The 27,035-nt window shown below is 41.0% G+C and overlaps 1 protein-coding gene across 1 annotated transcript in view; it reads right to left on the bottom strand.

Moving 5' to 3' along the window:
- LOC120553294 (plasma membrane calcium-transporting ATPase 2-like) overlaps window positions 1-26,739 on the bottom strand; it is a 52,293-nt gene extending 25,554 nt beyond the window's left edge. The window contains exons 1-8 of the mRNA XM_039791560.1: window positions 26,569-26,739; window positions 23,362-23,566; window positions 22,655-22,852; window positions 21,744-22,001; window positions 15,621-15,746; window positions 14,851-14,970; window positions 3,134-3,277; window positions 1,310-1,524 (exon numbers count right to left, since the gene is read on the bottom strand). Coding sequence (XP_039647494.1) covers window positions 1,310-1,524; window positions 3,134-3,277; window positions 14,851-14,970; window positions 15,621-15,746; window positions 21,744-22,001; window positions 22,655-22,852; window positions 23,362-23,512 — 1,212 coding nt within the window. The 5' untranslated portion in view covers window positions 23,513-23,566; window positions 26,569-26,739. The remainder of the gene's footprint in view (window positions 1-1,309; window positions 1,525-3,133; window positions 3,278-14,850; window positions 14,971-15,620; window positions 15,747-21,743; window positions 22,002-22,654; window positions 22,853-23,361; window positions 23,567-26,568) is intronic.
- Between the last annotated feature and the right edge of the window lie 296 nt (window positions 26,740-27,035).

Raw genomic sequence — 27,035 nt, 5'->3', positions numbered from 1 at the left:
AAGTAGTTACACTGCATTAAGATAATCATACCTGCAAACTCAGAAGGGCTCAAAAGGTAACACATGACCCATCAGCCCCCCCCCACGAGAACAAAAAAATTATACTTTATATATATATATGATAGTTGATCTAAAAAATAGGTCAGCTTGTTTATTGCTAAGGCCACAGGGTCAAAATCTAAATGATTTATAAAAAATATAATAACAATAACTTATTATTTAACTTATTTCACCAGTAAATTCCTGTTAAACGACAAAAACAACCACTGGTTGGGAAAAGGGTATTTTACAACAACTTTGAATGCAGCACAAGGCTGGTGAGGTGAATTTCAGCAACATCTGTGTTGTTTTTCAGACAACGGCAGCTATACGCTGTTGTTGGAATCCTCCAGTGAAATACAGACACACTTTTACACCGTTTAGCTGTCAGCATTTGAATCGTGTTTACTCCATCCAGCTGCTTGCTAACGGTATGCTAACATTACCTGCTGTTGAGTGTGGTGTTACTGTAACCAGCGTCCCGTGTGGCGATGTTTCAGTTCCCTCTAACGTTCGTTTTCGGAGCATCAGAGAAAAGCGCAGGCATTTAAGTGGCACCTACATAAGGCACCGAAATCCGCGTTGCTATTCGGTCCGGTAGATAACGGTCGTTAAGAAACCGGTGCCATATTAGCACGGACGCACGGACCCCCCCCCCCAAATAAAAAACGGCAATTTTGCAGGTATGGATAATGTAATTAATAGTCGGTTTATTGTTATTTGCTACAGAATGCTTAGCCTATATGTCAAGCTCAAAGTTGGCCTATATAGTAACTATATAGTAACTCTATATAGTGGGGACCTGCCCCCACTGCTAAAAAAAAATCCTAAAGGAAAAACTGGAGGACTATGGTTAACTGCTCCTCAGATCTCTGCAGGGTAAATCCAGACAGCTAGCTGGACTATCTGTCCAAAAATGTTTACATTTTTTTTCCCACCAAAACAAGTTCCTTCCTGAGGCTATTTTGCCGCGGCACCGTTGCTCCGTTCGCCGCTTAGCGCTGCCCAATAGGGTTATGATTGGTTTAAAGAAATGCCAATAAACCAGAGCACGTTTCTCTCCCATTCTGGTATGGCAATGCATAAGAGTAGTGGAGCAAATATTATTTAAAAGCTAAATTAGAGCATTGAATATTCGAATATAATTTGAATATTACAAATAACAAGGAATGCTATTCTAATGGTATTATATGGAAAAATTGAGAGCTCTAGCAGACAGACTGCATATGTTCAGAGTGACAGGATGTATAATGCTGTAAATACAAGAGACCTTGACTGAATAGGCCAGGGAGATGGTGACGGCCAGAGGAAGACCTTCAGGCACTGCCACCACCAGCACCGTCACGCCGATGATGAAGAACTTGACCAAGAACTGCCCATAGATGGGCAGACAATTGTTGGACCAGAGGACCCTCTCAATCAAGAAGGTATCGATCAGGAAGCGAATGATGAGGATGGCAACAGTGAGAGATGCAACGATCAGACCTAAAGACATAGACAGAAAGACAGAGAGAGACAGATGCAGACAAAGAAAGGAAAAGACATAGTGGGTTTAGTTCAGCTATAAACCTGAACCTGACATGTTATGTACAATGAGGAGCAGTGAAGAACTGCAACTGCAACTCTTCCAATAAGCTACTCCAATAAAAGGCACGTGTGGTTGCACTTGTCGCTCCCATGAGATGTATTTACTTACATTACATACAAAAAAACATTTTTTATAATATATTTTTAACTAATTCTAATTGTCGGTTAACAGTTAATTATGTTAATAATTAACTGTTAACCGACAATTAGGTTAGGGTTAGGCTGAGGTGAATAACAGTGAAGTATGTTTTCTGTCTCCCCCATGAGGAATTCTAAGTAATAACAACACGGACGGCACATCCACATATTGCAAGCCTTCCGTGATCACACACCACCCCCACCCTTCCTCCATGCAGATGCTAGTAGCCAAGGAGGAAACGGAGGATTAAAAAAACATGATGGAGTTAATTATCTTCACTCGAGTGTCTGCACACGAAAGTCACCGGAGGACACCATTTTTTTTAAACAGCCATACTGAGAAATTGGGAGAGTTTTGTGGAGCTCTTAATTAGCTTTATATCAACTCATTTGGATATGGCTTAAATGTAACGGACTTCATTATTATAAAAAAAACGATTTGCACTAAAGTTGAATCAATCCCTCATGTCCACCACATGTGGCGGTTTCATCTATCTACAATAAAAGTCCTGTGCATTGTTTTTTTTATTGTGGAAGAGCACAGTAAAATGTTGACTATAGCTTAGATCAGGCCCAAAAAATCAAGCCTGAGCCTACCCGAGCCTGTGCACGCTGTGTCCAAGTTACACGTTAACTGTAATTATGAGCCCGAGCCCGATTTAAACCCGTTATTTTTTTTAAACACGTGGGCCGTCATAACTGACGTTCTCAACTACAATTCCGAGTTGTTTGAACTGCAGAAATCTATTTAGAAGGGGTTTTCTTGGAGAAGTAACAAAAGAGGACATTGAAGGCTGACTATCATCTTTTCTGCCATAGCAAGCCTGCTTCATGTGTCTATTCATCGTCCCCGTTTTTTTGCTGTCATTGGCGAGCAGTGTGCCGCGCTTAATGCACTCGACAAAGCCAACACATATGTTGTCAATGCCCACGACTTGTTTAAAATGGTTCCATGCCTCCAACTTTCTTCCAAACATGCTCAAAGGTAGGCTAATTCTCCAGTTTTTCTTTTTTTCTTTACACCTTCAAGCTCCATGTTGCACTTAAGCTACACCATACAGCACAGCAAGGCCCGGTGTGATGCGTGCGAGTGGAGGAGACGCTGCGCATGATTATGGCATAGCTTTCTCCTCACCCAATTAGGCTAATAAAGTAACGTTTCAAAAAACATAAACGCTTGATCAAGGGCCCGGCCCGGCCCGAGGATAGTGGCGGGAAATGTCGGCCCGGGTCGGGTCCAGTTCGGGCTCAGGCAGAGAATCTAACCTCTAACGTGAACTCTACCCAGCAGGGAGGTGGTGTTGATATCTACGTACATCACTGTGACATTCACACTCTGTTTATCATTCATGTGATTCTTTGTTGACACCTGCTTTGCCGATCTGCATAGCCATTTTGCACAGCTTCCCCTGAAGAACAGACTTCTCCTTCTTTGGTGGCGTCGTCTTCTTGTCTGGTTCTTTCTCCTCGTTAAGCGGTTGCATCTCTACCATGGGTGCAACCTGGGTTTTTTCTACAGAGGAGACAGGAAGTCATTAAAACATTCAGGTGTTTGGACAAAAACCATCAAACCTGATGCTGTCAGGTCAAAACCAATTTTATTAGGGTTTACCAAAGTAACGCAATTACAATAATACATTCCTTTTTGCTGTAACACAGTAATGTAACCAATGTTACAAGAAAATCTATGCAGCGCATAGACTTTAGTGAGTGACAGGTGTCCAGCCAATGATACGATACGGTTCACTTACGCTACGCAGCCAATCATAGCATTGACAGTGCTTGTGTATGTGCCCTGCCTGCAAAATTACGAATCACACTATGGCCGCGCCAAAACCCGCCCTACGAAGCAGCCCGATTGGTTGGGGTTAGGCATTTCACCTCCAGTGCATGGACGCCTGGCCAATTGTAGTGTGTGAATGCTATTGAAGGGCGGGTCTTGGCGTGGCCATAGTGGGATTCGTAATATCGCGCCCAGCCCATACGCGCCGTGGCACCGTGAAGGTTAGCTAGCTAACCCCTTATCATGGCGAAACGAACGGACAGTGACACATCCACCCACCAAGCCAAAGTAAAAAAGAAATGCGGTTCTTTTAAGATGGAATGGCTGTCGGAGTATGTGGAAACAGGAGAACAAGTGGTGAAACTGGGTTAGATTTTTTTCTTTTTTGAGTGAGACAGGTCTGCTCTGCAAAACATGCAGCGAAGCCAAAGTAACAAGCGAGTTTTCGGATGGAAAAATGTGGACTGAATGGAAGTTGGACTACCTCAAGCGTCACATTTAGCAGAAAACTCATTTGAAAGCTGTTGGAATTGTACGAAGACTCAAGATGGGACAGGGGATTGGTACATTATTGCGGGAGAGCGTAAAAGACCGGGAGAAAAGGAACGAGCTGTTGCACAAAACAAAATCGGACCCCGAGCAAGTTAAAGTTCTCATTGACAATATTTTACTGGCCATCAAAATGAATGCATCAATGCTGTCAGTTCAACAAATCCACAATCACATGGCAAAGTATGTGAGTATACCAGAAAGCTGGCGAAACAAAAACTATGCCTTTGAATTTGTGAACTCAATCAATGAGATGCCAATAAAAAGTGCAGAATGAGACTATGTGCAGTGTTAAAAATGCACCTTGGCATACCCTGATAGTAGATGAGAGCACAGACATAACAGCACACAAAATGCTAGTCATATATATTAAATACAGGGAGGAAAATGATGTCAACTATAAAACTGTGTTTGGTGGCATCATCCAGCTGAGAGCATGCACTGCTAAGGATATTGTGCAGTTTTACTCCAAACATGGACTGGACATGCAGAGAATGGTGATGCTGACCTCTGATGGTGCCGCAGTAATGCTAGGAAGACACAATGGAGTTGCGGCTTTGTTAAAGCGCCAAATACCACACCTAACTGAACAACATTGTGTGGCCCATAGAGAGGACTTGGACATTGATGATGCCTGGAAAGATGTGCCTTTGATGCGAGATGTGGAAACTCTTCTTAGAACTGTATATTCCACTTTTTCTCGGTCCACTGTGAAGAGGGGCAAAATGGAGGACATAGCAAAGAATCTTGATGAAGATACACTGTCATTCAGGCCTCTGAACGAAGTGCGATGGCTGTCGCGGCACCAAGCTGTCAATGCTGTTCTGAGGAACTACACTGTGCTTGAAGAATTCTGCAAAAGAGAATTCACTGATAACAGAGATCCAGTGGCAAAGTACTGCTACAAAAAGCTGAGTGATTCAAAGTTAAAGGTTACTATCACTGCTCTGGGAGATGTTTTGGGTGAGCTACCACAACTCTGCCTCTCTTTACAAAGACGCAACCTGACTGTGATGGAAGGGCACTGCTTTGCTCGAGCAAAGATTGAGAAGTTGCGTTCCCAATAATTGAAGGAGAAGGATGTACATTGGAGTGACCGTGTCAAAGAGGCAATGGGGACCTCATCAGCTGATGGCAGAAATACTGGTGAGATTACTCTTTTTATTAGTAAGCTCTGTGATCACACGGATGCTCGTTTTCCAGAGGATGGATTAAAGGAGTGGTCTGCATTTGACATTGAAGCATTCAGCTCAGACATCAGTTTTGACTATGGATCAGCAGACATTGCCACACTGGCAAAAAAGTATGAGGCCATTCTCCACCACCCACATCGTCTATGGAGGCCATTAACAGTCAATATGCATAATGAAGCAAAAACTTAAACAGGGGTCAATCAGCACATTCTCAGATATGGTGGCTGCAGCACTTAGATGTGAGGAGCTAAAGGAGATCTCACAGCTTGTGGATATTTGTGCTACATTTCAAGCTTCCAGTGCAGATTGTGAAAGAGGATTTAGTTTAATGAATCATATCAAAACAGCATCCAGAAATCGTCTTGAAGTGGCACATTTGGACCAGCTGATGCGCATAAAGTCAAAGCAAGAAGCAGACAGAGCCATCAACCTGGACAAAGTGTACAACCACTGGAGAAGTGAGAAAGACAGACGTGAAAAATAAGGTAAAATTTAAGTCAGATTTGTGCATATTCTAGTGACATTTATTAAGATTTTTTATGTATGGATATTAATCATTAAATGCTGTTACTACTAGATAATTTATGGGTAGTAGAAATGCTAATAAAAACAGTGTAATTAGATATTTTACAGACAAAGAGTTACAAGAATTTACACTGTATCACAAGCTACAGCACACGTCATTGTGCAAAATGTGAATGTTTTAATGTGAACAAAATGTTATGTCTGAAAGGTGAATAGGTCTCATTTCTTCCAGAGCAGGACCCTCACCCAGGCCACAACTGGACCCTCACCCAGGCCACAACTGGACCCTCAGCCAAACCACAACTGGATCCTCACCCAGGCCAAAGCAGGACTCTTCCCATGGCCAAAGCAGAACTCTCACATATAACATACTACACATCTCATGAACAACAAGATTTTTGTCTTTTTCATTTTAAGTGGGCCAGAGCCGGTAGCTCAGCGGTTGAGTGGTAAACCCTCGAAAATATTAAAAGTAAACTAATGGAAATTGCTGCTGTAATTTGATTCTTTTAAAGGACAATTCCGGCGCAAAACGAACCTAGGGGTTATTAACTGATGTGTACCTACTCTGTCGCTCTCTGGGACATGTTTTCATGCTAATCGAATGAGTTTGGAGCTTTGACGAGGCTACCGCGGATCACTGGTTAGCTTACAATGCTAGTATTTGGGGCATGGGGACACTCAAATTAAATCGTTATTTAATACCACTAAAAAGGCTCGAAATATTACCACACCATAACGTTAGCATAATGAGGGTCTCTAAATGTGAACCGAAGCATTGACAACATTGTAAGTGTACAGATAGTTTATTAAAAAGATAGATTATAAAGATAGTCGCGTTCATGTTTACTTGCAGGATCCATCTTGGAAACTAGTCACGACTAGTCGAAAAACGAGCGCCTTGCAAATGAGTCTGAGATTCCCATACTGTCTATGGAGATTCCACGTTGCACAGCGTTCGACTAGTCATGACTAGTCATGGTTTCCAAGATGGCTCCCGCAAGTAAACATGAACGCGACTGTCTTTATAATCTATCTTTTTAATAAACTTGCTATGATGCTGACTGCGCTCTCACTCACACACACCGGACATTTAGCAGGAAGAGGGGAGTTGCAGGCCCTGGAGCTCTGTCAGAGCAGCGGCGTTTGGTAGTCCACTAACCCATAAACCGGTGACTTTGCGCAGGTATGGAGTACTGTGGGCTGCCAGCCGTGACGGAGCTCCATTTATAAAAAGTTAAATAAATAATGAATTTTAATATAAAAATATTAATGATTAATCGATAGTCGATTGTTAATTCTCCTGACGATTGACAGAAAATGTAATCGAATGCCCATCCCTAGTCTGAGCTGCTGACAGATATATACATGTCGGGAATTAATGTTTAGGCTTGCTACACGTAATAGCATAAAATTGTATCAGCCGTAGAAAGTAGCCTAACTATGCCGTACTTCAATAAGGTACTTTTAATTGAGTATTTTCATTTTCTCCTACTTTATACTTCTACTCCACCACAATTCAAAGTCAAGCAGGCCTAATGTACGGTTTACTTCATTATTTATTTAATAGCTTTAGTTACTTTGCATATTCACATTAATTAAACAAAATATTATGAATAATCTATGTGTCACGGAAGGAACAGGAGTCAGACTGGTGGTGAGTGAAGCATAGCTTTATTCACAAAAAATCCAACTGAAGGAACAGTGAGCAGGCCAAAAACAGACAGAACTTAGCTGGGGTAGTGTAAGACTCAGGGGGGCAGCAGACGGCAGGAGGATGATAGCAGGTAGGAACTCAATGTGGCGATAGGTAGGTAACAGGAGAGAGTCTATGGGCGTTTCTCAATACCAAGAATGCAAAGTACGGACTTGTGTTCTTGGGGAGAACGTTCCTGCTGGTTGTTCTTGGAAGAATTAACTCGCAAGTTCACAAGCACAGAAAACGCTGTTAACAGTTTAAGACATTGCGTTCTTTCAATTATGTCAACACCCCCCACAAACCCCCAACAAAAAAAAAAAACCACAACAATATAAACACTTTGTATTAAAACAATCTCCGCATAATTCTAACAATTATTGAAATAATATTGAAAAATAAACTAATTTCTAGTAATTTTATTGTTTATGGTTTAGCTCAAACACCCCTTACTTATTCAAAAGAGTGTGAACGTGATCCCTACTATTATTAGCATATAAGTTTAAGTCAGTTTAAATTAAACAAATAAATAGGCATATACACTGGTGTGTCCTATGTGTTCCTATTAGTGTTATGTGGAATTATCATTTCTATATTATTGTAGTGCACTGTATATGCCCAGGGAGATGAAAATTAGAAATTCAAATTATAAAGGTTGGTGTCTCCCCTTTAGTCTACATAACATGTCATAGCATGTTACCACTTTATGTACAACTGTTTATTTATCATAAAGACTGAAACTCAACTTCTAATAAATCAGAAGACAAATACACCAAAAATATGAACTAAATACAAAATATAATGTAGGCTATAGCCTATGGCATAATTTAAACAAGTCTCCCGAAAAGAGACGGGTATATCTCATAGACTAATAATATACAGTCTATCTCTCTCTCGTGCCTGTTTTTTTTTTTTTTTTTTTTTTTTTTGTGTGTGTGTGTGTGTGTTTGTGTGTGTGTGTGTGTGTGTGTGTGTGTGTGTGTGTGTGTGTGTGTGTGTGTGTGTGCTTGTTGAGTTTAACTCCGAAAAGACAGTTAACCACATGTGTTGTGATATTTAAACAAACGATCCCAAAACGACAAAATAAAAGCCTCTTATTTACGGGACCGGTCTAAAAGACCTCCGACTTACAGCGGGATCTCCAAGTGTGACTGTCGAGCGCCCGAGCAGGCGGCTCGAAAGCAAGCGGCCCGGCAAAGCGCCTTGAGCGCGCCCGGCAAAGCATAAGCTGGCGGCGCGTCATTTTATGGAGCTCCGAAAACTCCGAAAACTTTGGAGCAAATTGTCAATTCGCCCAAAGATTTTCGCAAGACTGCCTATATTCGAAATATAAACCGTTCATTTCCGCCTAAAATGTTCTCAGAAGTGAATTTAGTGATGAATAAGATGGCGAAAATTGTTAAAATTGTCCAGTTTTTTGGGCTGTCTATGTAGGCCTACTGGAAATCCAACCATCATTGAATGCCGAAATGAATGTTGGGATACAGGTGCTGCGAAGTTCATACAAGTTACCAACCGATGTATCCTCTGTAAATGGGCGTGTCAAGAATACATCCGGGAATTTTAACTGTTCTTGGCGAAATGCGAACTTGTGTATTGGGACAGTACTTTGGCAACACGAGATGACGTTTCACAGGGACACAAGCACACAAGTCAATAGAAGAATACATATTGGGAAACGCCCTATGTGTCTTGTAATGACGAGACCAGACAAAGAGTGAATGAGCATGTGCCAAATATAAAGATGGTGGACTAATGAGGTGCAGGTGGCGAACTGATGACGTGGCCTGATGAAGTGCAGGTGTGAGTGATCAGTATTGAGGAGATAGTGAACGGATGAGAGGAGTGAATGACGGGGAATGTGGACGAGTGGGAGGAGTGAGTGCTGGTGACGGTGGGACCCTGACACTATGACGTATTAAAGTGGATAAAGATGAGACTTTATTGATCCCGTGATGAAATTCACAAGCTGCCGGCCAAGTCAAACTTCCGCTATCAGTTTGGTGAAAGTGACGCAAAAGTAATGTAAAGCATTACAATTCAGAGACAGTAATATTCAGGGCTTAAAGTGAAAATAAATCCTGAGCCTAAAACTGTTTTTAACGTCCTTAAATTACACAATAAAAGTCATAATTTTTAAGAAGTAAAAGGTTTTGGATAAATGTTTACTTCTTCCAACCATATGTTAAATTAAGAGTCAATGTAGGGTTACATATTGCAATAATATCATAATCCTACAATGAATCATTTGGCCAGGTCATCATCAAAAAAGCGAATTAGTACATTCATGATTTTGTCCAGGTTAAACTTTGCATTGTTTAGCTTTTCATAGATGTCTAAACTCTGGGACAAGGCCGTTATGTTTAAATAACTGCCATGCTGATTCCAAACAGACAGCTCAAGGAGTTTGGGCTTCAGATAGCTTTTACACAGTGGCCATCATTAATGACAAATCATGTTCCGCTATGAACGTGCACACACTGTTTATATCACAAACACGGTCGGTCAGTGAAGGCGCAGTCGCAGCGGCAGCGGTCGTTCCCGGTAACTTACTCATATGACAGAGTGCACGGACCAAAGCTTTGTGACTAGCATCTAATGACTAGCAAGCACTTTCTTACCACTGCTGCCGTACAGTGTCTTCCTTGAACATACACTGCAGAAGCAAGCACCCGGCTCCCTCAAAAATGTGGCACCAAGTGCTAAACGACTTCCCGTCTCCACCCTTTTCCTCTTGTCCCCTATTCATGCCCAGCGCCATTTGTTTTCTCAACTAAAGCTGTATCTACAATGCTCCAAGTCTGATAAACTTTGCCTCGATTTGTTTAGCCGCGTTACCACGGAGACCACACCGCAGTCTCACTTTTCGGCAAAGACCCGCCCTACTTTGCATCTGATTGGCTAGAACTCGTTTCATTGGTAGGTGGAAGTTCGATGATTGGTTAAACCCAGCGCATCAAAAACAATTCCCATGTGGACTTTTTAATGTATTTATTTTTCTAAAATATTCATATGCCAGAAATCCAGCACCAGGCCCGATTACTTTCAACCCTGCGTTAGTTAGAGCTGCGTTCCTCTTATATGATTGGTATGTGAAATCAATTGACTCGAAAATATTAAACACATGCAAGTTTTGTTTTTTTTTCCTCACGCCCACACACTGGAGATCCGGCACCGTGCCGGAGATCCGGCACGGTGCTGAAATACTTTAAGCCCTGAATATTGTAATATAACTAATTACTCTGAAATGACAGGAACTAGTAATCTATAATGTATTACATTTTGGAATTAACTTGCCCAACACTGATGGTATGTACAGCATAAATTCTCGAATTAAAGCCAGTATTCAAATAATGGAGTCTTTTATAATAGTCATGTTGTTTTTAAATCAATGTTAACTGCGTCAATGAAATTGACACTTCCAGCTAGTGATGCTAATTTAGATAGCCAAAAGCCAACTCTTGTTAACCAATCATTAACTATTTACCATTCACAGACAAGTAGGGATCTGAATCCCAGTCACAAGTTTGTGCTGAGCAGCAGAAGTCTCCAGTTTCCCTTGTTCCTCCTGCTGCCTTTCCTGACCTCAAGTCCCTTGGTCGTCCTCGAGAGGGGTTCTGTCTTCGTGGCCATTACGTTTCATACTTGCTCAACCATTGATTAATCTGCTCATTATTTTCTCGATTAATTGATTGATAGTTTTGTCAATAAAATGTCAGAGAATACCGATAAATGCCCTGTGTAATTTCCCAGAGCCCAAGTGGTAGGCTATGTTTTATCTGACCAACAGTCCAAAAATCCCAAACTATTAAGTTTATTATCATGTATGACTATGAAAAGCATCAAATTGTCACATTTAGGAAGCATGAAACCAGCAAATGTTACTAAAATGATTACCGATTATCAAAATAGTTGCAAAATTGTCAAACGACTAATTGATTAATATACTGTACTCGTCTGTGCAGCTCTACAATGGACCTCATCATTTTGTCTTTAACTGCAATTGTACTGTATAGTTCCAACCTTTACGTCTATTTTTATTTTTATATATACTTGTGCTGTGCCCGTTGAAAACGGGATGATTGCTTGGCATGTGGGTTTTGTGCTGCTTGTAGAATTTATCAAAACCAAAGTGTACCCCAAAATGACTTACAGAAGGACCCTGAACCACTTAATATGCAACTCCACTGTATAGCCTACTACAGTGGCTTGAAAAAGTATTCATACCCCTTGAACTTTTCCACATTTTGTCACGTTACAACCACAAATGTAAACGTATTTCATTGGGATTTTAGTGATAGACCAACACTAAGTGGCGCATAATTGTGAAGTGGAAGGAAAATGATACATGGTTTTCAAATTTTTTTTCAAATAAAAAACTGAAAAGTGTGGAGTGCAAAAGTATTCAGCCCCCTTTACTCTGATAGCCCTAAATAAAATCCAGTGCAACCAATTGCCTTCAGAAGTCACCTAATTAGTAAATAGAGTAAATAAAGAGTCCAGCGGTGTGTAATCTAATCTCAGTATAAATACAGCTGTTCTGTGAAGGCCTCAGAGGTTTGTTAGAGTGAACAAACATCATCATGAAGCCCAAAGAACATACCAGACAGGTCAGGGATAAAGTTGTGGAGAAGTTTAAAGCAGGGTTAGGTTATAAAAAAATATCCAAAGCTTTGAACATCTCACGGAGCACTGTTCAAGCCATTATTCGAAAATGGAAAGAGTATGGCAAAACTGCAAACCTACCAAGACATGGCCGTCCACGTAAACTGACAAGCCGGGCAAGGAGAGCATTGATCAGAGAAGCAGCCAAGAGGTCCATGGTAACTCTGGAGGAGCTGCAGAGATCCACAGCTCAGGTGGGAGAATCTGTCCACAGGACAACTATTAGTCATGCACTCCACAAATCAGGCCTTTATGGAAGAGTGGCAAGAAGAAAGCCATTGTTGAAAGAAAGCCATAAAAAGTCCTGTTTGCAGTTTGCCACAAGCCATGTGAGGGACACAGCAAACATGTGGAGGAAGGTGCTCTGGTCAGATGACACCAAAATTGAAGTTTTTGGCCTAAATGCAAAACGCTTTGTATGGCGGAAAACTAACACTGCACATCACCCAGAACACACCATCCCCACCGTGAAACATGGTGGTGGCAGCATCATGCTGTGGGGGTGCTTTTCTTCAGCAGGGACAGGGAAACTGGTCAGAGTTGATTGGAAGATGGATGGAGCCAAATACAGGGCAATCTTAGAAGAAAACCTGTTAGAGTCTGCAAAAGACTTGAGACTGGAGCGGAGGTTCACCTTCCAGCAGGACAATGACCCTAAACATACAGCCAGAGCTACAATGGAATGGTTTAGATCAAAGCATATTCGTGTGTTAGAATGGCCCAGTCAAAGTCCAGACCTAAATCAAATTGAGAATCTCTGGCAAGACTTGAAACGTGCTGTTCACAGATGCTTTTCATCCAATCTGACTGAGCTTGAGCTATTTTGCAAACAAGAATGGACAAAAATGTCAGTCTCTAGATGTGCAAAGCTGGTAGAGACATACCCCAACAGACTTGCAGCTGTAACTGTAGCGAAAGGTGTTTCTACAAAGTATTGACTCAGGGGGGCTGAATACTTTTGCACTCCGCACTTTTCAGTTTTTTATTTGTAAAAAAAATTTGAAAACCATGTATCATTTTCCTTCCACTTCACAATTATGCGCCACTTAGTGTTGGTCTATCACATAAAATCCCAATGAAATACGTTTACATTTGTGGTTGTAACGTGACAAAATGTGGAAAAGTTCAAGGGGTATGAATACTTTTTCAAGCCACTGTATCTATTGACTTAGTGTAGGCTACATCTGCATCCGGAGCACCCACGTAAAATACCAGCACCCACTGAGCACCCACGTGTGCCAGATTGCCAGTAGGCTACATTCATTTAAAATTAAACATTGCAATTGGTGCTAAGTGGAGCGTCTGTCATAGTGTGATTGGTTATGTCGCTGTCAGTCCCCTGCTCCATATCCTATCCACCAATCACAGCGTCTCTTGGATGAAAACGAGTTTAAATTTTACGGCTTTATTATCGAGTTAATAGTGTGTGTATCGGCCGTCAACATAAATCGGCGCCTATAGAGGAAGACATTGTGCTTATATATTTACCTGACAGAGAACATTGCAGAATCAGAATGTAATCACAAAATATCACAATTAAAATGTAATCAGACATTAGCGTCATGGACTCATGGCAGTGCGCTACCCACCGGGCCCGTTATGAGAGCTAAACAACACATATCTGCAATCATCAACCACCAGAACCGGACTGTGTGTGTGTGTGTGTGTGTCTGTATAAAAAAAAAGAGAGAGAGAGAGAGAAGAGAGAAAAAAAAAAGAGAGAGAGAGAGAGAGAGAAAAAAAAAAAAAAAAAAAAAAAAAAAAAAAGAGAGAGAGAGAGAGACGGTGTTGTCTTGTGTCGGATTGTTAACGAATTTAACATTTCAGCAGAGGTGTTCATTTCCATACAGGTTTAGTGGCTTGACGGTTAACGGTGAAGTAGGGGATTTGATTTGCGGGGGTATTTTGGCGACTTAATTAACCCGACCCAGGGTGAGTCTGATGAAATCTGATGTAGGCTATCTGATAATACAATAGCAGAAAAAGAGTCAGAGGCGCTGATGTGCAGCTTACCTTCCCCCCCAAACACAGACACACATACTGTATATACAGATAGTCTGGCTTTATAAGATAGATAGCTTGCCTATAAGTGACATCACGCCCTGTCTGCACTTGTCTGGTTGTGCTTTGCATGTGTGGGATTCTGAAAGGTCCTTAAATTCGGGAATTGTCGTTTGTTTATTCAAAGTCAAAGACAGTCCAAAGTAGTGCTACTTTGCACACATTTTAGCTGCCAAAGCTCCGCTGCGCTCTCTCTCTCTCTCTCTCTCTGCTCCTGCTCACTGTTCATTCAGTGAGCAGAAGGGGAGTGGCCAGCGGCTAGAGCGGCAAAAGCCAATGTGTGCTTCTTTTACCTATATATTTAACGATATCTTTTGCATTCCTAATCCAAACAACGTCAAACTTGGCACTGCACTTACTCGTGCTCATAGCAAGACACCTGTCAAGTTTGAAATCCATCAGACTAACGGTTCGAGAGAAATGCGCTTAAAACCCAGATGGACAGACGGACAGACAGACAGACAGACGTTACTGCAATTATAGATAGAAGATAGATTATTAATACTAAATATATATTTTTTTATTTATCTGTACTTTTCTACTACTACTACTATTCCTGTTCTTATGTGTCCTAGAAGTGTATCTTCTCTGTGAGATATACAAACCGAACTTACTTGTTTTGTCATTCTTCTCATCTCCACAAGCAGCAAGCAGTGTTAAGATGATTCCTGTCTGAGAGTTCACACCTACAGCGGTGACCAACAACTTGCCAGAGCCCTCCATCACATGGGTGCCTGAGAGAGAGAGAGAGAGAGAAAGAGGGATTTTACCATAGTGGGAGCTGTGGACAGATCTACTGCAAGCACCCAGGAAGGGCACTGTAGAAAAAGAAAGCAATAAAAGTGACAGATCTTAGTTAAAACTTTTACAGTGGCTGTAAGTCGCTTTGTACAGCATGCATGTTGTTTTCCACTTGTCTCCATGTTCCTTTCGGCTTTAACACTACATTGGTGATCTGATTGTCGATGTTGTATTTTGGGAGGCACAAACCGAGTCCATGCACCCTTTGCAGGAATGTGTGCATGAGAACCATATAAAAGGCATTACGAGTTCTGGTCCAATAGGAAGCCCCCTAAAATGATCTATTTTTAAATCATCATTCACTGTTACTGTGGTGGCTCTCAATAAAATAATCATGGCCATGACACACTAAGTAAACATAAAACATATTGTCATTTTTTCAGTATTTTAGGTGGTTCAAAGTTGTATTATTTCAGTGTAGGAAGAGGTTTAGTGTTCCACCTTTAGGTGTGAAAGCCAGAGAGATGAACAGATTTAAGTCGAAAATGAGCAGCAGAAACTGGCTGCTAAGAGCTGACAGTAACAGCTTAGGTCACACCAAAATATGCTGTAATTTGATGTGAATGGAGAAGAGTTGAAGCACCTGACAGCAACATGGGGTCTTTGTTGACACTCTTCTTGACGTGATCCGACTCTCCAGTCAGAGAGCTCTCATCAATCTTCAAATCATTGGCCTGAATTAGGATGCCATCAGCAGGGAGGAGGTCACCTGGAAAACCAATACACACAGGTACATTGTAATAACAGTCCTAATGCTCTGCTGGCAGTGGGCTCTGTGGGTAAACCAGAAATACAATAGGGCTTTGACTTTTGCCCAAAAATCATATTCAAATTTCGTTTGTTTATTAATATTCAAATATATTCGAATATTTATTAATAATATTTTCACCATTAAATGCCTTCAGTGAGACTTATATTGGTATCAAACTTTGTATATGTTCTGTCCACCAGAGGGCAGTGTATCAGTCAACAGGCCAAGCCCCCAGGAAGAGCGCCATTTCTAAATGCCACCATGGGCTTAGCGGATAACGGTGGTACTGCACCCCATGGCCTAGAAAGACTTTTCACACAGACATTGCATGGCGAAAGAAACATCTATATTTCAGCGGATAATTTGTGTCGGGGTATATCAACTTACCAGCCCGAACACTGAAAGGGTCCTTGTTTAAAACGTCACGTTTTTAAAATGTTTAACATTCACTAGAAGCGAATCCAGAATTATTAAATTTGGAATGATGAACGTGCATAATGGACGCAAGCAGACCCACAGGACTGCGCACACGACTGTTTTCCCGAGCTCATTTAGCTAGCTGTAATAATGGATATAGCTAATGGTTGTAATTCACGTCTTCTATTAATACGTCCATGGTATTATCTTATGAAGTTATGATACATCTGAGGGATGTATGAATGTTGTAAAGCCTGTTACGTGGATGTAACGTCATTAGCGTTTCCCAAACTGGCGGTGCAATCGGCTAGCTAGCTAGCTAGTTGCTAACATCAGGGTTAGCTAGCATGGCTGTATTAAGATCATGCCTACATAACGTTACTACAGACATAGTGATTACATCGCCTTGGTTCTCTCTTATTATCCATCCGAGGGCTGTATGCTGTAAAGCTTGTAACGTGGATGAGAGATGAAGCCATGGATGAGCTCTGTTCACGAAACTACAGGCTTACTGCTAGCATTAGCTAGTAGCTAGCTAGCTAGTAGCACGACATAATGATTAAATCTCCTTGGTTGTCTAGCTAAATACATCTATCGTTTATTTAGCTAAGCATGTAAATGATCGGGAACAACGAAAACACAATGTTTAACGTTAGTGAATATTTTAAACAATGAAAACGGCGAGTTCATAAGTTTGCCACTTGTAAGAGACACGAGAGAGAAGCTCATGAATGAGCATGTTGCTACCGGTTGCTAAGACAACACAAACAAATTGTTGCTAGTGCGCATGTCCATCGTGACGTCATGGGCCAAGAATGCGGAAGAGCCGAGCTCCAAGTTTGCTTTATGCGCTTTTGAGCACTCTCATTGGAACGTACGGGGATTCACACCGAACACTGTATCCAGTTCTCTTAAAGTGATGGTTCGGAGTAATTTCACCCTAGGGTCCTTTGCACCATAACCTCGAGCCAAACACCCCCCCAGAAGCTTTTTTCACCTGGGTCTTACATTGGAAGAGTTAGCTAGAGTAGCGTTATCAGCTGAATAGCTTAGCGCAGGGGCTAACGGACCCACGTTTGTATCTCGTAAATTACCCCACTAATAATGCCTGAAATGATACCAAACGTCTACACTAGTACATATAGGTTATGCTCTCATAAAACGATGGATTGGAAAGTTTGTAAGTACACCAGAAGTTTATGTAAATAACACTTGCCTGCTGGCTTCTGCTCTCTGCTGTTGTTGTTGCTGCTGTAAGACGAGTGCTTAGGGACGTCTACAAATTACAGCACCGAAAAGAGATGCAACAAAAATATTTATTAATTTAACTTTTTTTTTTAAGTAAGTGCTGTAGTATAACTAGCAGGAGACAAGTAATAATTGAGGTAAGTTTGGAGACATTACCTTATTTAATCATTGAATTAATACATATTTTTGTTGTAACTCTTTTTGGTGTAGTAATTTGTAGACGGCCCTAAGCACTCCTCTTACTGCATGTAGCAGCAGCAGCAACAGAGAGCAGAAGAGAGCAGGCAAGTGTTCATAAACTTCTGGTGTACTTACAAACTTTCCAATCCATCGTTTTATGAGAGCATAACCTATTTGTACTACTTGTAGACGTTTGGTATCATTTCAGGCATTATTAGTGGGGTAACTTACAAGATACAAACGTGGGTCCATTAGCCCCTGCGCTAAACTATTCAGCTGATAACGCTACTCTAGCTAACTCTCCCAATCGACCCAGGTGAAAAACTGCGAGCTGTTTAGCATGGGAGCCCACAATTAATTCCCAAACCATCACTTTAATACATCCATGCAACAGGCAGGCAATGATGTTTTCAGAAGAAAAACACACTGCCACAACTGTTTATTTTTTATTAAAAGTCAGACCCTGGATTAAACACAAACACTATGCTTTCGACAGGAAGTTCGGAACTTTTACCGTAGACTACCTAAGTGGTCTGATGTTTGTACTTGTGCGCTGGTGTGTGCATAGAGCTGGCATGTGTGTGTGTGTATGTGGGGGGAGTGCGGGTAATAGAGTGAGAGAGTGACAGTGATTACCGGTTGCTTCAGAGTAAGTAACGACTCTAGAGTCATAGTGAGAGGAACGAAGTGTCTCCCCTGTTCTTTCTGACCACGGTGGGAAATCTGTAGCAGGAAAAGTTACAGTGCCTTGCGAAAGTATTCGGCCCCCTTGAACTTTTCGACCTTTTGCCACATTTCAGGCCTCAAACATAAAGATATAAAACTGTAATTTTTTGTGAAGAATCAACAACAAGTGGGACACAATCATGAAGTGGAACGAAATTTATTGGATATTTCAAACCTTTTAAACAATTAAAAAACTGAAATATTGGGCGTGCAAAATTATTCAGCCCCCTTAAGTTAATACTTTGTAGCGCCACCTTTTGCTGCGATTACAGCTGTAAGTTGCTTGGGGTATGTCTCTATCAGTTTTGCACATCGAGAGACTGACATTTTTGCCCATTCCTCCTTGCAAAACAGCTCAAGCTCAGTGAGGTTGGATGGAGAGCGTTTGTGAACAGCAGTTTTCAGTTCTTTCCACAGATTCTCGATTGGATTCAGGTCTGGACTTTGACTTGGCCATTCTAACACCTGGATAGGTTTATTTGTGAACCATTCCATTGTAGATTTTGCTTTATGTTTTGGATCATTGTCTTGTTGGAAGACAAATCTCCGTCCCAGTCTCAGGTCTTTTGCAAACTCCATCAGGTTTTCTTCCAGAATGGTCCTGTATTTGGCTCCATCCATCTTCCCATCAATTTTAACCATCTTCCCTGTCCCTGCTGAAGAAAAGCAGGCCCAAACCATGATGCTGCCACCACCATGTTTGACAGTGGGGATGGTGTGTTCAGGGTGATGAGCGGTGTTGCTTTTACGCCAAACATAACGTTTTGCATTGTTGCCAAAAAGTTCGATTTTGGTTTCATCTGACCACAGCACCTTCTTCCACATGTTTGGTGTGTCTCCGAGGTGGCTTTTGGCAAACTTTAAACGACACTTTTTATGGATATCTTTAAGAAATGGCTTTCTTCTTGCCACTCTTCCATAAAGGCCAGATTTGTGCAGTATACGACTGATTGTTGTCCTATGGACAGAGTCTCCCACCTCAGCTGTAGATCTCTGCAGTTCATCCAGAGTGATCATGGGCCTCTTGGCTGCATCTCTGATCAGTCTTCTCATTGTATGAGCTGAAAGTTTAGAGGGACGGCCGGGTCTTCGTAGATTTGTAGTGGTCTGATACTCCTTCCATTTCAATATTATCGCTTGCACAGTGCTCCTTGGGATGTTTAAAGCTTGGGAAATCTTTTTGTATCCAAATCCGGCTTTAAACTTCTCCACAACAGTATCTCGGACCTGCCTGGTGTGTTCCTTGTTCTTCATGATGCTCTCTGCGCTTTACACGGACCTCTGAGACTATCACAGAGCAGGTGCATTTATACGGAGACTTGATTACACACAGCTGGATTCTATTTATCATCATTAGTCATTTAGGTCAACATTGGATCATTCAGAGATCCTCACTGAACTTCTGGAGAGAGTTTGCTGCACTGAAAGTAAAGGGGCTGAATGAATTTTGTTCCACTTCATAATTGGGACCCACTTGTTGTTGATTCTTCACAAAAAATTACAGTTTTATATCTTTATGTTTGAGGCCTGAAATGTGGCAAAAGGTCGAAACGTTCAAGGGGGCCGAATACTTTCGCAAGGCACTGTAACCCTCTCCTTGATTTCACGTTGTTTACGGAGAAGGAGAACCAGAAAATGAGTCGGGGGAAATACAACGCTAGCACGCTACGGCAGAGCGAGAGATACATTTTGAAATGCGTGAATTAAAAACATTTACAAGCAAACACATTTACAAAAAACAATGCCCATAACAAGTTCAAATATTAAGGGCTGCCTAATATTCGTTCGAATATCAATATTTTTTTGAAATATTCGAATTATATTCGAATAACGAAGTTCGGAGTCAAAGCCCTAAAATACAAGAGACAAGACTCATTGCTGTTCAGTTTTGATTATTTAAAGGTCCCATGACATGGTGCTCTTTGGATGCTTTTATATAGACCTTAGTGGTCGCCTAATACTGTATCTGAAGTCTCTTTCCCGAAATTCAGCCTTGGTGCAGAATTACAGCCACTAGAGCCAGTCCCACAATGATCTTTCCTTAGGATGTGCTATTTTTGTGTTTCTAGCTATTAAGGAGGAGAGGGGGGGGGGGGCAAGGTGGAGGGTGGGGGTGGAGGGTGGGGGGCCTTGACCAACTGCCACTTTTCTTGTTTGAAAGCCATGATGTCTCTCTCTCATGGGTTGGCCAAATTCTCTGGGCAGGCAAAGCAGAGAAAGGGGAGGTAACTTTGCTTATTATGACCTCATAACAAGCAAGATTCCAGAACAGCTCATCTGAGCTTTCATTTTCTCAAAGGCAGAGCAGGATACCCAGGGCTCGGTTTACACCTATCACCATTTCAAGCCAATTGGGGACCATAGGCAGGCTGGGGGAAGGTAATATTAATGAAAAAACCTCATAAAGTGACATTTTCATGCCATGGGACCTTTAAATTCTTTGAGGACCATGAATTACATTATATTCACTTCCTTTATTTGTGGTGGCAGTGTAACCTAAATGTAATCTCAAAAGCATGACAGCAGTGCAGCACATAAATAACTAGTGCCATTTGAAGATTTTCAATACTAGTTAGTTCCCATAGGTTACCTGAATATTCTTCATTCATTGCATTGCATTCTTTTGACCTTTACGGTAACTGCATTGAAATGGCCCAGGATACACATGACTATGTCCAAAAAAGGTGTGAACGCAGAGCGTATACCAAATACATATATGGAATTGGATTAACTGGATAGGAAAAATCTTGACAATGACTAAAGTTCAACTAAAGGCAACTCAGACTAAACAGACTCAAAATCAAGCATTTGTACTTTATCAATTTGGAGAATTGATAAAAATTATCTGATAGATCTAGATCTAGCCTCATAATTTAGCTGTCAAAGTACACCAGATTGATGCATTTAAACACAATGCCACAATAAATGTGCACAAAAAGTATATATTAGCTGAAGACAAATACGCACATACACACACACACTACCAAGTGTGCAATTCTACCAAAACAGCTGATTAAACTCCCCGGTTCGGGTAGGGCCTTTCGATTTGGAATTTGCATGGTGTCCTCCTGTTCTCACTGTGTTCGCATGAGTTTTTCTTCTGTGCACTGGTTTCCTCCCACCATAAAGACATGCATTCTAGGTATCAACATAACTACTGTTGAGTTGGTCAACAGTTACTTTTTTCACTGAGCAAAAGATGCCAAAGTTGTAAAAACTGGAATGATCAAAGAAGTCATCAAGATTGTGCACAATTTTTGTTATCTTCTTGCTACGGATGCATTACAGTCAGTACCAGAAAAGTATGGGGATTTAATATCCAGCTCTAATTATCACTTTCAACCAATGGAAGCTCTGCTAAGTGCATGTTTTTTGTTTTCTCACCGTATTTGGCTTGCGCAATGTCTCCAACGACAATATCGGACACTTTGATCTGGATCACCTGCCCCCCTCGGATAACTGTGAACTTCTGATCCTGCTCTATGCGGTTCTGGAGGCCGCGGAACTGCTTCTCTTTGCTCCAGTCGTTAAAGGCTGTCACCAGGACCACGCAGACCACCGACAGCAGGATGGCAGCGCCTTCGATCCATCCAGCTGCTGCCTCACCTTCATCCTCCACGCCACCAGACGCTTTGCCACAGTCTGAACAGAGACAGCACAGGCTGGAGTTTTACTTTTTTGAACATGTGTTCCCCTGTTTCTTTACACATTCAAAAAGCGCAGAATGCACAGAGTTCCAGACAGCTGGGGATATAAGAACAGGCAGCAACAGAAAAAAACAGCGACAGTATGATAATAACATCCAAAACACATCATTCACTCAGTGGTTTCTGTGACATGAGAAATACTTAAAATGAGTTTTGCTCACAGTTGAGTAGGCGGTTTTTAATGTGGCTCAGGAAACATACCTGTTCTCACTGCTACAAGAATGTGGACAAATGTGGCTCAGACCACCTCAGAATGTGCTTTTAGTAATGTCCTGAGAGTATTTTCACCTACACTTGTGATCCGATCGCCTTAGATCTGATTTAACACACTTTTATTCAATTGCTTTTAATAGTGTTTAATTTGTTTTTAATTTTTCTTATTTTGTCTGTCGTGTGATATTCTATTGCTCTGTAAAGCACATTGGTCAGCTTGTCTGTATAAATAGTGCTGTATAAGTAAATTTTGACTTTAACAGGTGAAAATGGGGCCCCAGACCCCCTCACTGACTGAAGACAACAGAAAACAGGGAACACATTCTGACCATCTGCTCATCTGACTGTTTATGTAAAATAAAAATAAAAACTTACTTTGTCGTATATGCGTGGGCGGGTGGTTGAACGACAGGGCCAGTGAAAAGATGGCTGCCAGCATCAGGATGATCAGGGTGACATCCTGCAGTGCTTCCCACACTAGCTCCACAAATGTTTTAGGTTTTTGTGGAGGGATGAAGTTCTGGCCAAACTCTTCTCTCCTTCTGACGATGTCCTCCGATGTTCCATCTAAACCTGCAGCAGGAGACAAAAAGGCAACATCAAGTCCTCCTCTAAACCTGGCTTACACCATTTACCTGAATTATTTTACCATCATAAGTGTTTCAACATTTCTAATCATTAACAAATATCAATCATATAATATTAGGCTCACACTTGCAGGATTAGGGAAAATATTTTGATTATACTGAACCTTTTTAAAAACTACACTAGATTAAAAATGTTAACTACCATGAAAATGTAGAAACATATTTTGTATTTAAACAGTAATAAGCTAAACAGGCAGTGTCATGTACTCCAATGGGAAAGGGATGCTCCTAAAATGCACTGTTCCATCTGAATCCATGCATGTTCTATTGTAAAATCAGATGGTTGCTCTCTTCTTTATCACACACATCACAGTAAACTAGCAAATGTATGTAGCCAAATGTATGTATGTATATACATGTAAAAGATGTATTTCAGCTTCAGAAAGACTGTGGAGATACATACTGAACACAGAAGCAGTTTCTAAATACATTTACCTTTAACAGGTGACGTTCTTAGCCTGGCACACAGTACGTTAACATCTCCGTATTTCTCCTTGATCCTGGTCACTGACTCTTCTCCTCTTAGCTCCATGAGGGAGCGCAGCTCCTGCAATGAGCAGCTGAAGTGCGTTCGGTGGGTGGCCATATCAACAGAGGTCTGGCAAAGAGGTGCAGATCTGGTCTGACAGGGACTCTGTGACTGTAGGGGGATAAATCAGGTAATTTCAGAGAGAGGATGACTTACAACTGAACATTTAGCCCACTTCCTAGAAAAGACTGAAATATACGTTGTGTATCACCATAAAAAAAGAATTGTGTCCATAACCCTCAGCATTATGATGAACTTAATATTTTAACATACTGTAGTTACCACCATCTAAGTTAACATTCTGAGGAAGAAGTGAATTTGAGCATTGTTGATGGGGCCCGAGATTTTCATCGCCAATGACGAACACTACTTCTGTTACTGTTGTTCATGTGACCAATAAAGAACCTTGAATTAATGCATACATAAGTCACTGTCTGACAAAATTGGCTTTCTCACTGTAAGGTAAATTACAAAAAAGTAGACCGGGTCAGTGGCTTTAGCCATAGACTTTGCACACCATGCAGTACATTTGCACTCCCAAACATAAGACCAGTGTTCTGTCAAAAACTGATTCCATGTAGTATGTTTCCTCTTACCTAAATCTGTGTCAAATCTAGCTATGTCATCCATAGTCTGTGTAACGTTCATTTATGTCTCTCTCTTAACGTTATTTAATTTTATACCATGGTCTGAGTGAAAACTCGTTCTGATTGGCTGCAGGGTGTCCATAAAAAAGTTATATAACTAACGTTACTGAGGAGTTCCGGTGAAACTTTTCATTAGCTTTCTGGCTCATAACAGACTGTAAGTATCTCCCGTTGCTAAGCCTGGCATGTCGTATCTAAGGTCAGTCCTATTTGCTGGAGCAGTGAACGTCTACAGTGCAGTGCATATTTAGCTGGCTAACCTTATGGGATTGGAATGATTGTTCCACATATTAGTTAAACCCTCGACGGTAAAACGCATTAAAATATAAACAAATTGTCTTGAAATAGGTTATGTGGCAAGTAACCAGACACAAGAACAGCTTCTTTCCCTCTGCCATCACTCTCCTGAACTGCTGATAAGTGGCGTCATCCCCACTTTGGCCATTCACCTACACATTACATACTTTATCATTCCAATATGCATCTTGCATACTACATTTCTGCCCTGCAAAGGCAAAAGACCTTAACTTGCTAGTGTGAAACTGAGAAAAATGACTTTAAAGTTTCTGTTTTGTCCAGACAAAAGTATTACAGGTAAAACTCCCAACATTTGACAACTAGTTGCTATAATTAAGAAATGTTTGTATGCAAAACATATTGAGCTCAAAATTGACCTTTGATCCTTGTTTGGCAGTTCCTGTACTCTTCCTTTGTATCATGTGCCAAAAACAAGGAGTCATGCAAAGGCAAAAGGCAGTTAACTGACATATAATCAATATTTGCTTACTGTTCACCATACTTGCATCCATTATAAGAACACCTAACCAAGGTCTAGTTGTCATGTTATTTGTTTTAAATTATATAGAAAACCTTTGCTTGTTCCTATTTACTGCTATAATGATCAGGATAGTGTGGCAACACTAACACAGTTTAACAGTATGACAGATAAGTAACTTTGCAGTACAGTATGAAAAAATACAGGAAGTATTTTCTCAATAAAGATAATTTAATTATAATTGAATACAATATATTTATTTAACAATAAATATATAATGTTTAACACTAAGGGCCACCAAACTGCTTAAGATGCACAGTCAACAAGCTCGACTTGGATTACTACTTTTTAATTCTGAGATAACATTTAGGTTAGTACTTTTGTAAGCGCACGGTTCTAGCAATAACTAGCTTAGTGCTTTTATGGATTTATGGATGTGTGAGATTTGACATGAACACCTGCAAGAAGGAAATATAGCTCAAACACGTATGGATTGTTGTGGATACAGCAGATGACGTGCATTGCTATGCATTATATCTTCCATGGATTATATCGGATTGCATGGAAAGGTAGGATGCCAGCTGTGTATTTAATAACTGGTTTTCAGCGTCTGATGTGAGGCTCCGCCAAGTGAGGAGGTGTGTCAGTATCAACGTTAGCGCTGTAGCTAGCAATGTAGCTAGCTCCGGGCTGTCACTGACAGAATAGGAATCATCACTTTATTTGATATGTCATGCGTATGTTACGTGGTTTGTTGACAATTAAAAGCGGCAAAGTAGGCTATGACGAGGCTAGTACAGTACAGTACAGTAAGATCACGGCGGTACAGTAACCTCTCTCTTGATGCCTGGCTAGCAAAGTCCGAACACTCAACTTCAGCGTGCAGAGATCCGTAGCAGCTGTTACGGCGTTCTGCTGTGGTTTCTCGTATGGTTTTGGATGTTACGGTTGTCTTTATTTTCTTGTTAAAACAATGAAATTGACTCACGATATTTATTCACATGATAAAGGAGGTCTCAAATACCCCAAAAAGTGACATTAACTCATTTTTGCCCAAACATGTTTTTCCTTTGTAGGGCAGATTTGCATTCTACATTTATACAATATATTGTGTTAATGTGCCTATATGTATGTTGTCTCTGTATGTTGTGCAGTATGTGTCTATATGGCAAATAAAACGGATTTTTTTTTGGTACCATGGTTGTTAGTTTTTTAAAGGTTATGGGATTGTAAAAAATAACGTTAGAGGAACGTTCCATAAAGGTTGCAACGTTCGGGGAACGTTCGATGTAACCAAAAACGAACGTTCAACCAACTTTCCATAATAACCAAAACACAACCAAAAACGAACGTTCCCAGAACGTTCTAAGAACCAAAAATTGTTAACTGGGAAGCTGGTTAATAATGCCCTTCGAGGTGTCCATTGTCAGGAATTAATAGACTTCGGCGGATGCAACGGTTCTGGCCTCCGTCCTCTATGGACATCCGTCGTGCATTAACGTTAGCTAGCTAGTTGACATTAACGTTAATTTACCTGTAAAGTTAGCTAGCTAGCTACGTTAGTTCGGAGAAACGTTATTAAATATTTATAAAATTATTGATTAACGTTACTGCATTATGCATTCTTATTAATTAATAAAAGGCGATGTATTCATCAAATACTCAGCGGACAGGTCGTTTAATTAACTTACCGCGTTTTTTAAATGAACTGGCGTGTTAGCTAGTAAAACTAGCTATCATAAGCTAACGTTCATTTTATAGTTAACTGCCGCAACATTAACGTTAGCCTCGGATACATTTAATCGAACATTAGCTATCTAATATATCAAGAAGTTCCACTCCCTCGTTACTTCCGGCTTCTGAACTGGTTGCAGTTCCACCAGAGTTCCATATAGGGGACGCTCACAGGCCAGTGCAGAATGAATGGGACTCTATGGAGCTATACCCCTGTAAGAAATCAAAAGGACATAAGTACTCATTCATTCAACTTTCGACCTATAACCCATGTTGAACTTGCAAAAACTACAATCAAATCTGAGGTTTCTCAACGACAATCAGGCGAAAGAGACAAATTTAGCCGTCTAGCTCCATAGAGTCCCATTCATTTTGCACTGGACCGCGATCACCCCCAGTGGAACTCTGGTGGAACTGCAACCAA

The sequence above is a fragment of the Perca fluviatilis genome, chromosome 2, assembly GCF_010015445.1.
Source record: "Perca fluviatilis chromosome 2, GENO_Pfluv_1.0, whole genome shotgun sequence".
In the NCBI taxonomy this organism is placed as follows: domain Eukaryota; kingdom Metazoa; phylum Chordata; class Actinopteri; order Perciformes; family Percidae; genus Perca; species Perca fluviatilis.
Note: the sequence above shows the minus strand (reverse complement) of the source record. Positions and strands in the feature narration are given on the sequence as shown.